At 42.3% G+C, this 18,284-nt stretch overlaps 1 protein-coding gene across 8 annotated transcripts in view; it reads left to right on the top strand.

The window, feature by feature from the left end:
* UTRN (utrophin) overlaps positions 1 to 18,284 on the top strand; it is a 587,017-nt gene that overhangs the window by 202,123 nt on the left and 366,610 nt on the right. For all 8 annotated transcript variants that reach the window (XM_083176136.1, XM_083176132.1, XM_083176141.1 and 5 more), the window contains 5 exons: positions 2,360 to 2,535; positions 3,427 to 3,562; positions 5,660 to 5,809; positions 8,952 to 9,036; positions 13,537 to 13,751. In XM_083176136.1, coding sequence (XP_083032262.1) covers positions 2,360 to 2,535; positions 3,427 to 3,562; positions 5,660 to 5,809; positions 8,952 to 9,036; positions 13,537 to 13,751 — 762 coding nt within the window. The remainder of the gene's footprint in view (positions 1 to 2,359; positions 2,536 to 3,426; positions 3,563 to 5,659; positions 5,810 to 8,951; positions 9,037 to 13,536; positions 13,752 to 18,284) is intronic.

Genomic DNA, 18,284 nt, shown 5'->3' with positions numbered 1-18,284 from the left:
CCAAAGTCATAACAAGTAACATAAAGTAGATTGTCCTAAATCTAGAACTGCACATACATACTTTAACTTCTCCAACATTCACTTCCCATCACTAACCTGTCTGCATGTAGCATGTAAGTAGAACTCCTGTATTCTGTATAGCATTGACCTGCGGGGCAAGGGAGGTAGAGCCTCAGCTGCCATACTCCAATATACTAAACAGTTTTGACTATTAAAATATCTAGTATACAAAGATGGTATTTATCATTTAAAAATATAATCTTTGTATTATTCATATCGTCTTTGTTTTATTTTAATTATTTGTATAGTCAAAACTCATCACCAAATCATATACACTGTGCAGGTCATTCTGGTTGACTCGCAAAGCTGTAAATTAAACACCCCCGCACGCATGCCGATTTTCCCCGCATGCTTGCGAATGGATTTTTGCATAAACATCCATTCGCAGCTTGCGTGCAGGTCAGAAAACATTTGATGGTCGCCGACCATCGACTGATTTCTAAAGCGTTCACAAATCTAAGTCACTCTGGTGACTCAGATTTGCGGCGCCCTTGTATGGGAAGAGGGCAGGCCGTTGACCTCAGGCGACGTCAACTGGCCGCCCCAGGCACCCGCGTCATGGGTGAATTACTGTGGGAATGCCCAGAGTTTTCATGGGGACGCCCAAGAAACGCTGGGCGTTCCCGTGGGCACGTCCTGTGCCCGCAACCCCATGTCCTCCCCCCGCACTGCTGCGTGCGAATGGGTTGGTGACTTGTATAGTGGCAAACAGAGTCTGCACATGAGTGCTTATGCGCATGTGCAGTAGAAAAACATCACAGACTACATCAGACTACAATGACCTCCTGTATGTCTGTGTGAAAATCTAGCTCTGATAAATTGCCAGTGCCTCTACAGTCATTGACCTTCCCGCACCTCACTGCTGTGTAGGAGTAATTTGTTAAATAAACTTAGGAATGTCATGAGAATTAACAGCTTCATTCACCTATTACTCATTGACCTATGCAAATAACTCAGCCACAGCGGCTTTAGGATTGGAGGAGTGGTGAGTGAAAGAGGAAATCCCATTGAAGAGTTGGGCAGGATCATCAGTGCCAGGCTCCCTTGTCAGCCAAGGCCCCTGACATGTGTACTACCTGTATCCCCCTGATGGTGGCTTTGCCTGCAGAAACACACTATTGGTGTTATTTTAAGGATACATTCTTAACATCTTACAATCTTACATGTGTAATGATGAAAGCAAACTCAGCAGAACTTATATTTGCAGATGTTGAAAATGATGGGCATAAATAATGCAGTTAGCTAGTGATCCGCCTCATATTGGCAGACCTCCCAGATACTTTTGCCATGTATGCACGTGACCAAAAGAGCATGTCCATCCTGTGCAATATTTTTAAAGTTGCAATTTGGTATCATTGGTCAGTGTACTGCTGCGGCTGACTCATGGGTATTTCTCCTTTTCCTTCACAGTGGAGGAACGGGAAGTGTCTCCTCCCCAAGAGAGGAACACAGATATTGTGAGGCCATAGGCATTTCTATAGTGGGTGCAATGTGTGGTGTGCAGGGCCCCTGATCTCAGGGGGGGGCGGCACCACCACACACACTTTTAATACTTGCCCATCAGGAGTCCTGCGCCGGCTGCTCTTTTTGAGGCAAACATCACCACCAAAATGGAAGTACTGATTTTAGTCTCCAGCACATGGAGGACACCATGTTTTCAGAGACTTGCGCATGTGGTGGTCAATGCACCGCTGTGTGTGGCCATACACTGTAAGAGGTCTTTCTCTGTATATGTATGATGTCTGAGGGGTGTCACGCTGACCTATATCTGTCAGTCTGACAGGCATTTTATCTGACTGCGTATGCCCAGCACAAGTCTTTAAGACCTTTTTTGACAATGGAAGCAAAATGTTTTCCTGAATTTGAAACTCTCAATATCATGTAGATCTCCTGCTTCAAACACCGGGCACCGACTTCTATTAATTATAATAAATCGAAATATGCAATGAAATAAATTGCTTTGTGCATAGTATATATTTGAAAATGTCCTTGTTACCTTATGTTGGTAATGCTGCAATTATTATTATTATTTTTTTTTTTTTATTCTGCATAAGAGAAACTATACCGTTTAAATGAAACCAACTTAAAACCTAATTTCATGGGTGTCATTTTCCTTTAACAGTTTCAATAGATCAAAAAACTTCTCAGCTCAGCAATGCAAACAGAGCTTCACTAAAGAAGATTATTTTACGCTTGTGATTTTTTTTTTTTGCCATTGTATTGAAAGGCATATTCTTCATAGACCTCTAGGCCGCAGCAGGTAGTATTCTCTGATTCTTCTTCTGCTTCATTTTGTCAGGAGCTTGAGGAAGGATTCAGCAGTCACCAGCTCAGCTTTACTATTCTCAACCAGAGCGGGCAAGGGATCATACAACATCTCTCCTTCACCGATGGGGAGATCTTACAGCAGAAACTGGCACGTTTGAACAATCACTGGGGTGCAATTAAAGCAGAGGTTATGGAGAGACAGCAAAGGTATGTAATAATGAAGATTATTTATAGCTCACTGCTAATTTTACTTAAAGGAATGTTGACCAACTGCTGGCCTCCAGAATGGAAGTCTTTTTTTTTCTTCTGCTGGTCCCCCAATTCCAAGCAATATTCAGTGTGAGTCACCATAAAGCAACATCACTCCCTTTCCTATATGGGGGTCCAAGGCTAAAGGAACATGGTGGTTTCTGCGTACCGTGACCCATGGCTCGGAATTGATTCAACCTGTGAAAGTATGATAGAATTTTGTATGTACGACACTGTGTGCAAAATTTAATAGGTTGAGAGAATCAGAAAGTGGAAGATTTGGTAAGAAATCTCCATATTTTTTTTTAAAGCGGCAATCAAAATTATTTAAAAAACTGTAGATTTCTTACCAATTCTCTCACTTTCTGATTCTCTCATCCTATTACATTTCCCCTTTTATGTTTATAATTGTTTTGGGCTACAAATGATACTTGTGGCTAGGCTGTGCACCACTAGAGTCCACCCCCAAAATACTGTGATTCACAGGTTTGTCGGAAGGGGTGGGGCTAAATGATGCACATATGCATAATTTAGTCCAGGTCCTCCATTCAGCACGGAAATTTCCCTGCATGATCTCCTCGCCCTGCCCACTTCACTTGGAAGCAGGTGTGATGCGGGAGATCTGGACACTTCCATGGGTGCAGGGACTGACCAAAATTGGTGAGTCTCCTGTGACTTGTGGGAGAGTGGGCAAGACTACTGCAAATACATAGTTATAACACATGTGCAGCCCTCTTTGTGCACATATCATACTCATGCCATGTACAGGTTGCTGATTGATATTAGACCATATTTGTGCTTATCTGAACCAGCATTTTTGTTAAGTTTTACTCTGGTTTATTTAATAAGGTTAAAAGAAGAAAGCCCAGCGCTAACGGACTACAAGAGAAAAATGGAGGAATTTTCCATTTGGCTGGAGCAGACCACACATATGATGAGAATGAACCATGCACTGGGGAATGATGAGAGGCTGCATGAACTACAGGTAATGCATTCATTTCTATCTTATACCCCTTTCACATCGCAACTAATTACCAGGTACAAGTGGTTTTGACCCATTAAATAGTGCGATGTGAAAGGGGTTACCGTGTCCCGAAAACGGCTGGCAAAATGGCAAAACGAACCGGCTCATTGCTGTGTTGTTTGGGGGTTTGAAGGGTTAAACGACCCGTTTCCCATTCACATTATGGAGGAGGCAACTCTTGGAGCAGTGCCAGCTCAAAACACTGCCTCCTCCCCCGCCCCCAAAGACGCGACGACTCCCCGCCGCGCCCCCTGATGACATCAGCGAACCGGCATTATTACTGCTTTGCTGTGGGGATGTGAACATCCCAAAATGAAGGTTCGCTCCAAGACTGTCCCGTTTCAACGTCCTGGTGCGAACCTTCATTTTGCGATGTGAAAGCAGCACTAGTTGCTAGAAACAAAAGAAGACTGATATGTACTTATCAATTGCTATCTAATTGTGGTTGATTGTTTGAGACCTGCACACATTTTGATTGAATTCAGTATCATTAGGTTTGTCAACCATTAAGCTGTGATGGACTATATAGGTTTTCTAATGATGTCTCTCTAGTACAAATCTAGAGCAAAACTGTAAAGGCCCCCATACACTTGTTGCTGATAAATTGGTCCCGTGCGCATCGGATCAGAGCCCCTAGATCACAAGGGCTGCACCATAGATCTATCTGATAGCGTAGTCCATGCTGGGATCAAATGTGACATATGCATATTAAGTGTATACAATATATACCATTCCAGGCACCCTTCTAGCCAAATGCAGGGACCATGGGCAACAGTACCACTAACAGATCCCTGCACTCTGTTTAACAGAAACACCCTCTCACCCCTAGTTACCTGGGACGTTCTTAGAGAGATGGAGGCCCGTGTGCAGCCTCCTCGCCCCCCCCCCCCCCCTCCCCCTCCTACCCCTCTGCTGGGAGCAGTAGGGTCTGAGCGCTCTAGTGCTCAAACCTCCAGACTCCACTGCTTATGTGCAGATTGTTGGTAAAGTAGGCAGGATGCAATTTCTGCTGCGGGACTTCGGAGGGTAAGTATTTCCTAAATGGGTGCATTGTACCCATGATAGATGCACCATTGCTAGTTATGAAAGTGCCTATTATCTGCATACCTGTAGCATGCAGCAGTGTGTATGGAGGCATATGAAGAGACACACTTTTCTTGTTTTCTCTTCTACAGTAATTGCCTTATTTTGCAGCCTAATAAAGGAATCGTGAGATTGAAATGCCATCAGTACTCTCATTCATGTGGCAGTATTGTGTGCTAAAGTTTTGTTTACCTTGCGAAAACATGACATAGGATCATTGAGTTGTCTTCCCCTGCAAGTCACCACTGGCTGCTGCCTCTAGCTACAGAAAGTTGTTTTTATCCTTTCCCCTGTTCTTGTCAGTACTTGTCTGTGTCTTTATTGCAATATTTGTATTTGTGCTTTGTACTGATGATTGCTGTGCAATGTTGGTTGTTTTTTTTTTTTAAATGCTAACTCTTACAGGTCTGATTTGGGCCGATTTCACCCAATTCCAAAGGATTGGGCCGATATATTGGGTGGAACCAGCCCAAATCAGAGCTATTTTCCATTGATCTTTGTGCTGTACATAAGAACTCCAGGCTCCGATCCGATGCACGAATTCATGCGCATCAGATCAGAGTCTGTTGATCTTATGTACAGCACATATGATGAATCAAAATCAGACCATCAGCGGCCCATCAAGGGTGTTTTTTTTTTTTTTTAGCACCCGCGATTTATCGCATCCGATTTGCGTTGAACTCCCCCAGCCAGTCGGACCTGTGTATGGTCACTTTTAGTGATAGTGCTGCTTACCCCTTGTACCACCTAAAAAAATACAAAATAGTAGTGATTATTATTATTATTATTATTATTTATATGGCACCACCAAGTGGCCATTGTGCTGAATAACCAAAGTAAATCTTTCCACCTCTTCAGTCTACAATAATTGGGTTATTTTTAAATACATCTTGTTGTAAGAACATTTGATTGTGTTTTTTTTTAAATAGTCTATTAAGAGAATGTTTAAATCTAGCTCTCTTGTGCCCTCTACAGGCATTATCTAATGAGCTGGAAATCCAGGGTGAGAGAGTGGAGTGGCTGAACCGTGCCGCACCAGATATGCTGGCTCTGAAAAGTCTCAGTGCCCAGGAGAGGGACAAACTTTCTGCCAGACTGCAAGCCATAAATATGAGCTGGACTCAGGTATGAGTTATTGCTATGTTATACATGTATTTAGACATTTATATGGCTATTCTCGTTGAAATGTATTTATTATATGCTTGTGTAATAATATAAGACATTTCTGATGTAGTTTGCTTTGAAGGGATGCATTGTCCGCTTGCGATCAAGGCCCTCTTACCTTTTTATCTCTCACTTATTTAGTTTTGATTCATTTCTGTTGTGTTCCAAATTGTATAGAGCAATGGAATGTTCGGGCACAAGTTCAGAACATGGTACCCCAGGGCTGTCATTTTCACTATACACGTGGTCATCTAATGGGAATCGTAACCTGTGGCCAGTGAAGCGCAGCAAGCCTTTTCTGAACATGTTTAACCCTTTCAGTGCTTATTGAATTTGTTAAAAAAGGTGTAAAAACTACCAAGCAGACATTTTTATTCATAATAAGGACCTGTTATGTTTACCATACAGTATATAGGAAATATAATCTGTTTTTACACAACATTTGTTATTTTAATATTTATAACAATTGTGAGCGACACTGGCATTTTTAGCAGACATGTTGAACAACAGAGATGTTGGTACTCGAGAGAGCGTTAATGATGTTCTAAAGCCGTTTAGTTATGCTAGCCTAGGGGGTCCCATGTTCTGAACTTGAATCAAAGGTTCTATATAAGCAAACCAAAAATCATAAGTCCCGGATCCTGTGAGGAACTTTGATTTTTGGAGTAGTCCCCTTCACCCCAGAAGAGTTTGAGCCATCCCCAAATTCTGATCCTAGAGACGGGGAGCTAAACAGTTGTCTGGGGGTGGGCCCTTGTCTGGGGGTGGGGGTGGGCCCCCCCTCTATGCAAATCCCCTCTATGCAAATTTTACCCAATCCAGGCATTTTCACTACATATGGGCGGGGCCTGATGACACAATATCGCCCTTTCCCAGCCCTCACCAACTCCTGCCTTCTTCTCAACTCTCTATCTTGGGAGCTTCGAAGTAGGTAACTATGTAGATAACAAAATGTTAATATTCCTCAGGCTGCATACATTTGTAGAATCTACTGTAAAAGTTTGTCCTTTTTAATACTTTAATAACATCAGCAGGCTTCTAAAGCTCTGGATTGATTTTATTTGCTAATCATCAGCAACATTATGTGCAATGTTGTATAGTTTTAGGCATCTCAATGCAGTAAGAATAACAAATAATGTACTTTTCCAGCAGGCAGAGAGGCCCCATAGGGCGTACAGTCTAGGTGATATTCACATTTATTCACTTGGTATTCAAACCATAGACATATTGCAATGGCTGGCTGAGCCTCTATACTGCTTTGTCTGCTTGTTTACCACAAGGATTATTGTTTGTGATTCTTTAGAAATGATGACGCTGGTTCCTGTCTTATTACTTCCAATAAAGTCACTCTTATCCAAGTTGAAAAAACCGAGGCTGTTTATTACTACTGCCACAGACTAATACTGACATTAGGCAACTTTTGCTTGGTTAATGTCAACATTAGCCAAATATTTCTACAAAAGAAAAAAGTGAATCTGTCCCTTTTTGTCATTTTTATTTGTGCTAATAGTAGGTCCTCAAAATTTCTGGTTTAGTAATGCAATCACCATGTCGATTTATTTATAGAGTTGGTATCGTGCAAAATAAGTAATGATTTAGGCGATTGAAGGAAATTTACAGCTTTTACAGAACTAATTAAAAGTTCTTCCAGCTAAAGGTGCCATAGGGTGTACCCATGAGTATGCTCAGGAAAAAAGAGCTGAATGAGCCCCTTCAACTAACCCAGCCTGAGAAATTAGTACCTGCTACCCTACCTTACAGAAGAACCGTACGATGATCCTGGTCATTCTACATTCTATACACTGCCTGTGAATCTGAAGCAATTCACGGCCAGAATCAACTGTGTTCCCTCATCTCACTGAATGGTATTTGTAACCTGTCTTGAACACTACATGATAATAGAATTCAGAGATATTGGTTACATATATTTGTGCAAATCTATGATTTAAGCCCCCAAGCCATCGTCAAGGCTTCTTTATATATTGGGGATCCCTAGCTGTATATTTAGGTGCTTGGTGTGGCACCCCAAAAAAACCCAGCATAAGCTAGAAAGCCCAGAGCAGCACACCAGTGAAAATACTATAGTGTTAATAAATATTAGTGATAAGAAGCTGAATAGAATGAATAATATATAAGGTATAGAAAGTGAGAGAGAGAATAATAATGAAATGTAATTAAAATATTAACGAAATATGGAAACAGATATTTCAATTAATATCTTCTATTTCGCAATGTATAGTTCACCCACATGCAAAAATAGCTATTCTACATTTATTTCCATAAATCATCCCCCTCCCCCCTCAGATGTATATGTACTTAACGCAATTTTATCCACTACTTAGCAACTTGTGACATGCAACTGGCGTACCTCCACAAATCCTCATTGGACAGAAATCGGGAATGCAGTCCACTCCAACTATCAATTCGAAACAACAGAATATCCCCTTAATTTACAGTACCGACACTACTCCATTTTGTCAAATAGAGGCCTTCACTGACCTCCCCCCCCCTTATCTGTCCCCGAGTGGATATGTCTATGTGCAGTGTACCGACTATCGGTGCATGCACAGTGTACTGAGCATTGGTGTATTGCGGTTTGGTTTCATTCAAAGGGACTGGACTGGAAGCAAGCCCATGGAAACCAGAAACCTACTGGTTGGACGCCCCACCCATTCTCTCTGTCTATGTCTGTTACATCTGCCCCATCTGCAGTGCAATATGGTTTTGCCCAGTTACTTGTTTTTCTTGTATAACTTATAAACGCGAATTAAGACCGCAGCCAAGTAAAATATCTCTTGAACTATAAATACATGTTAATACATAAACATTGAAAAATTATATTACTGAGCTTGAGAGATATTTATCTCAACTGGTATAAGCATTTTACTTCTTTGAAAAGAACAGATGAAAAAGCTGATGTGGATCCAGTGTAAATCTCAGAAACTGGTTCCAGATTATCTGGATGGTTATTTGTGTTCGGTAGTAAAGCTCACATTAGTATGTATTAGTATGTTAATGAAGTGTGTAATAAAACATAGATAAACATACCATTACCATGCAGAACATTTGCATTTAACTGAATTTCTCTCCTTTAACGGTACAGGTGTCCACAGAAGTGCCTGAGAGGGTGAAGGATTTGGAACAGGTTTCATATTACCCCAACTTTGCAGCCCAGCCTGTGTTACCCAGTAAGTGTGTCTTTATTTTACCCCTATATAAATAAAACACACATGAATTATTTTTTGTTGCATTATAAGTTTTGTAAATAGCATATACTATAATGCTTTACTGTTAAGGGGGTATCAGTCTGTACTGAAGTTGGAAAATCTGCACTTTTTGAGGATTTTTCGTGGAATTTACATTCAACCTATTCAACCCAAGTGCTGATTTTTTGACTTTCTGAAAAATCATCACAGTCGGAAAACATGTTTCATTAAAAATTAGGTAATTTGCGGCTATTTACAATGGATGCAGATTCGACTTTAAATAAAGTTGAACTTGCATCAGTGGAAAAACTGTCCAAAAATTGGCGCATTGACTAAGTATGTCCGGATTTTTCATAAAAATCTGGACAACATTGATTCAGCCCCTACTGTAAATTGGAAACGACCTTCTTAATTTACTGCAATCTATTGATACTAATACATTATACCAGTGGTTCCCAAACTTTTTCAGTCCAGGTACTCGATGACTTTTTCAAAGCACCCTTAAGCCAAAATAATTAATATGGGTAAGAAGGTGGTCTGTGTGAAGATGCGACCAGCAGTCCCCAGCACACCGCGTGGCCAGGGACAAGCGGGGCACTGCACCCATCTTTTCCACTGCATTCACCTAACCCCTTTCCTCACTGCTCCAACCTGCACTGCAATCCCCTGCCACACTGCACCCACCTATCCCACGGCCTCATTACACCCACCTAACCCACTGCACCCACCCAAACCACTGCAACCTGCCACACTGCACTCGCTTAAGCCCTGCCAACTGTACCCGCCTAACCCCCTGCCTCCACTGCACACATCTTACCCCCTGCCACACTGCATCCACCTGCACTGGCATCCCCTGCCACAATACGCCACCTGCACAACAACACTGCACCCAGCTGCACTTCCACCTCCTGCCACACTGCACCATCTGCACCTACACTTCCTGACACACTGCACCATCTGCACCCCACCTCCTAGCACACACCTCCGATCGCCCCCCTCTCCCCGGCAGCCAGAAGTTCTGCTCCCTCCCTTCCTCTCACCTCACACTGACAGACACCCAGCAGCAGTGTCCCTGCCCGGCGTCCTACTACTGCCGCCTCTGGCCATCCCCTTCCCCTCCCACACTGTGCATGGCTCTTTACCCGCTGCCTAGCAGCACTGTTAGTCTGACAGTAGAGTGAGCCGGGTCCCTGGCACGGAGGTCACGACTAAGCAGGGTCTCCCCTGTCCACTCTGTGCTGGGGACCCGACTCACTCTACTGTCAGATTGACAGTGCTGCTACGCTGCAGGTAAGGAGCCGTGCACAGTGTGAGAGGGGAAAGGGATGGCCGGAGGCGGCAGTAGTAGGACGCTGGGCAGTGCTCAGGGACATTGGCGCTGCGGCACCCCTATCACTGTGCTGCGGCACCCCAGGGAGCAGCGGCGCACAGTTTGGGAACCGCTGCATTATACTGATACGCCCATCAGAAAATTGACTGTGGATATAGTCACGGCACAGTCTAATGAGGTCTGTCTCTTTGTCTGGCACCCCCCCAGACACACGCACACACACACACACTACCATTAACTACTGAGCCCTCTGCTTCCCTCCCTGCTTTACAGGTCTTTGATATTGAAGTAACTCCGTAATATGTCAGTCAGTCACAGCTCTAAGCTAATGATGCCCAATCCAACTCCCCTGCTGTATCTTTTGTGAACTCTGCTATTATTATATTATATACTATAACCAACTATTACTAATGCTACTTAAAGCTGAAAAAGTCCATCACTAGCAATAACTCCTAATTTTCCTCAGATTACCATGCTCGATTACCACTTTGCTCCTTGCACTACAATTTTTTTTTAAATATTACTTATAGACATTACCTATAACTACAAGCTATAATTGTAATCCACAAGGTTTGTTATTTGCTTTTCAGATGTGTCCTCATACATTGTGAGTTCAGTCACACCAAACAGCTCCTCTCTTCTTGTCAGGTCTATAGCACCTTGGCCTCACTTATCATCTTCCTCTGTCAAACGGAGCTTATTTGCATAAATAACTGAATGTGACAGGTCTTTGCAAGACTACACTGATTTAAAAACAGATAGCATTAGACAGGGGTTGCCTCTTTCAACCCTGATCTTTGCCTTGATTTTTGAACCATTAATGGCTCATATACGTCTTGACTTGGTTATTAGAGGTGTAACTCTGTGTAAAGAGGAATGCAAGGTGTCTCTCTTTGCCGATGATGTGCTCCTGACTTTCACTTATCCTCATTCATTCCTCCTCAGAATCTGACTATGGTTCTCTCTTCGGATGTAAAATAAACTTATCTTTAGACCAAGACTCTTGCACATAATGTCCCACCCATGATCATGGATCTAGTGCCTCACAATTATAACTTTTCTCATCTCAAAATAAGTATTTAGGAGACTATAATAAACGCTTATATGACATCCTTTATGCAGCATATTTCTCCCCTATGCTTCAAACTAGTAAATTGGTTCTCCTCCATTGGCGGGACCTCATTAGATCCCTGCTTGGCAGGACATTTACAGTAAAGAGGAATTTTATGCCCAGACTGCTTTACCTCTTCCAAGCATTGCTTTCCAAAAATTGACATTACTTCAGCTACACGGGTAGTTTATTCAATTTGTTTGTAAACTCAAACCACCATGTATTCATTACTTACCCTTCCTCACCCGACCACTAATGGGGGGAAAACAGGTTTGCAGATGTTGCTCTTTATTACCATTTAACCCACTTAAGGCAATAGCTTGGTTTGTGTCCTCACCGGTACCTAGATGGTTCTAGTGTAAGCTAACTCAGGTAATGTTTTCTATATTGGTTATGAATAGATCTCACATAAGCTGATCTGGTTCAAAAGTTCACAATCCCAGTTTTTCTTCCTTCCAGATGTTTCCCGCAGACATGTAAACATAAAATGGATTCGAAATCAACACACGTGGTGATCCTATAAAGAAAATAATAAGAAAGAACTTTAGAGTATCCCATCCCTGGTCATAAGAAAGAACTTTAGAGTATCCCATCCCTGTTGTTCCCAATCATCTGGACATACTTCACTATATTTACTTTCCATTTTATGTTTACATGTCTGCGGGAAACATCTGGAAGGAAGAAAAACTGGGATTGTGAACTTTTGAACCAGGAGATCAGCTTATGTGAGATCTATTCATAACCAATTTTAAACCCTCAGTATAGCGCTGACCCACCATATTTGTATTGTGTATTGATATTGTATTGACAGGACGATAACCCCTGTAGGTGGGTAGGCTGCTATTCTATTTGCACAATAGAAAACATTTCTTCGTTTTTAGTATAATGTTTTCTATATGTCTTTTATTGTTGGAATATCTGCAGCCGATAGATTTGAACCTGTCTGCACCCACACAGTTGTCCCTTTTTACTTGATCTAATTTACATCACTTCAAAGCCAAACTTGAAACCACCTCCTGATGTAACCATCCAAATTCAGGAGATCAAAGAAATTGTAGTATACTATTTTTAACACATATTTGACACTTTGCCTGCATGACCCCATTCGCGTCTTTAAGCGTCCACTGCTCAATTTTGAAGAGTATTTATGTTTTGTATAACCTCCATGTTGCTGGTCATGCCGGGTCATGAGCTTCGGTCCTAAAGGGCATGAGGAATCCTCTATCTTTGACAATTGGTCGATGGTGCAAGAGATAATCTTTAAGGCTTTTATCTTCACTAAATCTCCCTGGTCTTTTCTCCTTAGCTGTCCAATAGAGGGTCTCACTAAATATTCTGACAAGCTCTTCACATTCTAAATGCATCTGCATCTCATCGTCTCCTTGCTTGACAATGGAAATATGTTGATCCTCCTTCTTGCCGGAAACTCTTGAATGAGATTTTCAGACATCTTACTGTAATGCCACAAAATAACACTCCTATCATAGTAATTTCCTGAGAATATTCATTGCTCCTACCTTGGACCCTACTGTATACCTGGACATGGCCTCTTTCTGTTTTTTCTCTCTAGCCTTCTGTCTTTCTCCCACCCCCCTGCAGGGGTACACATCTCATCTCCTGAGGTGCAAGAAGATATGTTTGCAAAGTCGGGAACCTATTAGTGAAAGAATTTTAACTACCACCTTTGAGTGGTGTTTTGCTCCATCTGCCATGTTAATAAATACAAAATGTAAAGAAATAGGTGAAACTTTACATCTCTATTAGTGCTTTCGCTGTGCGGGGCCTCTGGTGCCATATGATGAATAAACCCTTGGTTTATGAGAACACATATGTAAAATTGTTCCTACTAAGCTCTATGATAGTACAGTACGTAATGTAGTTTGGTTTTCAAATGTAACATACATTTATCATTTCTTATGCTGATAGACTGCAGAAGGAGGTATATTTTGCTTTGATGGAATATACAGAATATCAATATATATTTTTATTTTGCAATGCATTATATTAATCTTTAAAATGCTTTATTTTATTTTTTTTACAGATTACCCTGCTGTCCAAAAATTAGTGCTGGTGTCTTCTTCCTCTGAGTTCCCGGGAGGGACGAAACCTGTTAAGGAATTGCCACCGTCCAGTGACCTCGATAAGACTATTACAGAGCTCTCTGATTGGCTGATGCTTATTGACCAGATGCTTAAGTCCAACATTGTCACTGTCGGTGAACCTGACGATATTAACACAACTATAGCACGCATGAAGGTACAGACCATGACTCCTGAACCTGTCACAACTAATGTTAAAGCAAAAAGTCTGTTAAGGGTTGAAGAGCCCTCATATTTTATGATAAATGTCAATTTTTCAATATAACAAATTAGTATCATAGCCAGAAATACCTACACATGGAAAAACAAGTAAAACATACTTGCCCACTCTCCTGGATCCTGTGGGAGAGACACGATATTTGAGTAGGCCACGCACCCTTGGAAGAGTGGGCACTCCTTCTGCATCCCGCCCACTTCCTACGTGGCCAGAATGGGGAGTTAAATATCTCTGATTCTTTGGTCTGTCAAGAGTGGTGGGGCCTAAAGTTGCACTTCTATGCTAATTGTACAATTTTAGCTGTGCTTTACTCAGTTGGGTGTGAATTGTATCATTTTTGATCAAAATGGTTTTTCCCCATCGTTGCTAGCATGCTTATGCTCTCCAAGCCTTTTCCGGAAAGGAGCTTTTAGAAGTCAGTAAGTATAATGTAAAAGCATTAAGTTATGTTGTTTGCATTAAATTAAAACCAGCCGACTGTTCGCAACTAAGCTTTACTTGCGTTCCTTTTCATAACACACTCGTGGGGAGTTGTAGTTAATCATAGAAAAAGATGAATTGAAGAAATTGTCCACAGTATCCAGTCATCTTGGCTTAGGGGCCGATTCTGGTTGACTTGCAGTGAACTGAAATTGGCCCCTACCCTGATGGTCGGGATTTGCGAATGCGCATTTCTGCGCAGGAGAAAACCGCAACTGCAAACAGTCGTAGGGCTATCCGCATGGAGTGGTGCAAGTGGGGTTGTGTGGCGGAGGCCTCGGGTGTCACTCATAGCAACACCCAGCATTTTATGGGCATCCCCATGAAAACACCGGGTGTTCCCATGGGATTGCGGGCAGGACGAGGTGTGCCGGAGGTGGGCAGCTGACTTCACATGACCGCTGCCTCCATGTCTCCGTTTCGCTGGCTGCAAATATAAGTAATTCTCCAATTACTTATATTTGCGAAGGTAGGGGATGTGTCTTCTTGAACCAGAATCATCCCCTTAATGTGCTGCATAGATGGTTCTCATCCAATTTGGCCTCCCAGGGTGTGGTATAGTTCACAGACAATGTATTGGCTGACAGTCAATAGGTCGACATTAACAACGATGAGACATCACATGAAAAGGTTGACTATGTTTTTAAGTGTCAGTATCCACACCAGAGTCCACATAAATGATAAAGTACAGATGGAGTGCCTGTCAGCCAGCCTGCAGGACCGCCAGATGTCCTGGACTGGCGAACAGGAGCTTCATATGATGGGGACGCATGCGTCTCCATCAGCAAGGTGGTGAGGAGTGGCTTCCCTGCTCATCTCCGCTTCAGGGAGAAGGGCAGGGAGTGGGGGCAGCTAGTGGGGACTGCGGGGATATGCAGGGGACATACGGCGGGCTACGACGGAATGGCACACGCATCTCATGCACGTGCGCCCTCTTCCATTGGCTGGTGCGGGGCGGTGATTGGTGATTCTATCACCAAGATCAGCTCCATTGAATAAATTGTAGTAACACATTGATTTTTTTCATGTAGTGACCATTGTCTTGTTGTTCTATTGCCTGTGTTGACCTTCTGACCGTGTTGACCATATGTATGTTGACCTTTTGGTGTCAACCTATTGACTATTAATTTAGACATCTGTCATGTCTATCAGCCACCGGATCCCGGCCTCCTAAGACACATGTTTCAGCTTCTCTAGGTGGCCAGCATTACAGTCACTTTATTAGTAATTTACGAGCTAAACCATGTGAGGTATGTAAATGTTCTTTCATAAGCGCTCATACATGCTTGTAAAATAATAAGCCAGAGTAATTTAATATAATCTTAGTATTCCTCATGTTGTTTTGTGTTTGTGTAATGCTGTGCATGGTGTTCTGTGGAGAAGACACTGAAGGGACTTTGAAAATGAAGCAACCTCTTCTATCTGTATAATATGCCGTTAGAACATTGCTAATCCCCTCCGCTTCAGAGAGATTAAAGTTACTTTCTAGTATTTGTTTCCCAGCGTGTGCAGCTAAGAAGTCACAGATAGCAATTATTATAATAATTATCTTGGATTGCTCTTTATATAACTGTGCGGTGTGCATGTAATTGTTTTATACATCTCTGATAAACACTTCAATCTAATCATTAAGCCTATTAAAAAGCAGTGTAAGCTAGGCAATGTGCAATTGCGTTTCCAGTGAAAGTAGCAGAATAAATATATAAATCTGTCCCTTTCATTTACTTATATCTGTATTGTAATTCTGTGTAGCGTGGTGTCCTTTTTCTTGATTGCTTAAGTTGCTTAATGTGTAGTTCCTTATGGGTTTTGTACTGCAGAGATGAGCTGTGTGGGCGCTGTGATGGGAGGGCTGCTCACAATTTTCTGATATGTACTTTTAACTTCAGATGATAATAAATATATATATATGGTGTCTTATGATAGAAGGACATAAAAGCTGGGGGTGGATCACCGGACAAACCTGCCTCAGAGAGTGAGGTAGCAAGATGTTTGAAAGTTTTGCATTCTGTTATAAAGTTTGTTTATTTCAGTTGTCATTATAAAATGTATTGCTAGTTATTTATATAGAAAATACATAATTATCAGCACTTTACAGAGAATATTTGGCCATTCATCAGTCCCAGTCCCAGTTCCAGTGGAACTTACAATATTGGTATAGACTCCCTGTGCTTGCATGGGTTTCCTCTGGGGGGTATGGATCATTAGGTCACCAGAATGTTGGTCGACAGTCATTAGGTCGACATGCAGGAAGGTCAACATGCAGGAAGGTCGATGTGGGTTAGGTCGACAGGGTCATTAGGTCAACAGGGTCATTAGGTCAACAGGGTCATTAGGTAGACATAGGGGTAGGTGAACAGTCGACATGGACAATGAAATGTAGCACCGCGTCTCTTCATGTGGCTCGCTGCAATCGCCATGCTTCGGGTACGGTGACTCACTACGCTCAGCACACTACTTTGTTCTCCCACCACGCCCTAGTGGTTGGTAGGGCACAAAATACTGCCTGTCAGCACATATCGGCTCAAAAAAAATGTGAAAAAACACATGTCGACCTTTTGACTGTGGACCTAACCCACCTAATTACTCTATCGACCTAACACATATCGACATAGACTCATGTCGACCTTCTTGCATGTCGATCTGGACTCATACACCTAAATTCACCTAAAAACACCTAAATTCATGTCAACCTAATTACTGTCAACCAACATGCTGGTGATCCAATGACCGTATACCTCTCTGGGTTCTCTGGTTTCCTTTTACAATCCAAAAATATACTGGTAGGTTAATTGGCTCCCAAAATTTTTTAACCCTGGTGCCTGTATGTACATGGGCAGACTAGATAGGCCAAATGTTTCTCATCTGCCATTAAATTCCCTGTTCTACGTTAACCTAACTTCCCTACCACATGTACAGACACAAACCTGTACACACGCTAGGCTTAATTTGTGTTGGGTGCCAATTAACCTACCAGCATATTTTTGAGTATTTGAGAAAAATGGAGCACATGAAGGAATCTCCACAGAGTTAGTGCCGGGGAATCCAACCCAAAACCTCAGTGCTATGAGATAGGAAAAGCTATCCATTACACCAGTTGTACTTATTAATATTAGTTTTTGTCATTATGATGTCACCAAGTGCTTTGTCCTCGAAAATTACACCAGTAAAATAAACATTATCTGGCATCCCTGACTAATGCCTCTCTTCTCTCCAGTCTATCCTCAATGCTGCAGCCCGGCTCATCTTCTCACCAAATGCACTACAGTACATGCACCTCCTTTCTCCTACAAGCACTTCGCCGGCTCACCTTCCCTTTCAGAGTCCAATTCAAGCTTCTCACACTCACAAAGCCCTCACCTACTGCTCTCCCATTAACTACTGTGACTTTATCTCCCTGTACACTCCCACCTGTCCTCTTCACTCTGGTAATGCACACCACCTCTCATGCCTTCTTGGTGCTTCCTCCCATTCCTACCGCTAGATAACTAGCAGGGCACACCCTCCTCATGTTCATTTCCTTTTCTTACTTAAACCTTCTTCGATGGCACCAAATCTTGAGGTTTTCTGACACTTGATTCTTATTTCAATATTGCCTGCTGCTGCAGTTATGTTTATGTACCATGTACCTGTCCTCTCCAGTATTCGACTGTTAAGGTGCCCATATACTTGAAATCAAGTTAAAGCCAGAGCGCTAGTCATTTCTTGTTATTTAAAATACACTAAGGTGATTCACATTCGATTTGGTCCAAATCACATGTGTTTGACATTCGTTTTGATGCAATGAAAGGTACCATGTGCATCGCATTGGGGCCAGAGGATTGCACAGGCTGCAGGCAAATATGTTGCGTCGCGCTTGGCTTGGATAGCATATGATACATCTTGACCAAAATTACTGCATACAGCATATTGTCATGGGCGGATTTAGGGGTGAGGGCGCCCGTGGGCACAACAATAATGGCCGCCCCCCCCCCCCCTGCCTAATTGTATTAT

Source organism: Crinia signifera, chromosome 3 (genome assembly GCF_055691185.1).
Source record: "Crinia signifera chromosome 3, ASM5569118v1, whole genome shotgun sequence".
NCBI classification, from domain to species: domain Eukaryota; kingdom Metazoa; phylum Chordata; class Amphibia; order Anura; family Myobatrachidae; genus Crinia; species Crinia signifera.
Note: the sequence above shows the minus strand (reverse complement) of the source record. Positions and strands in the feature narration are given on the sequence as shown.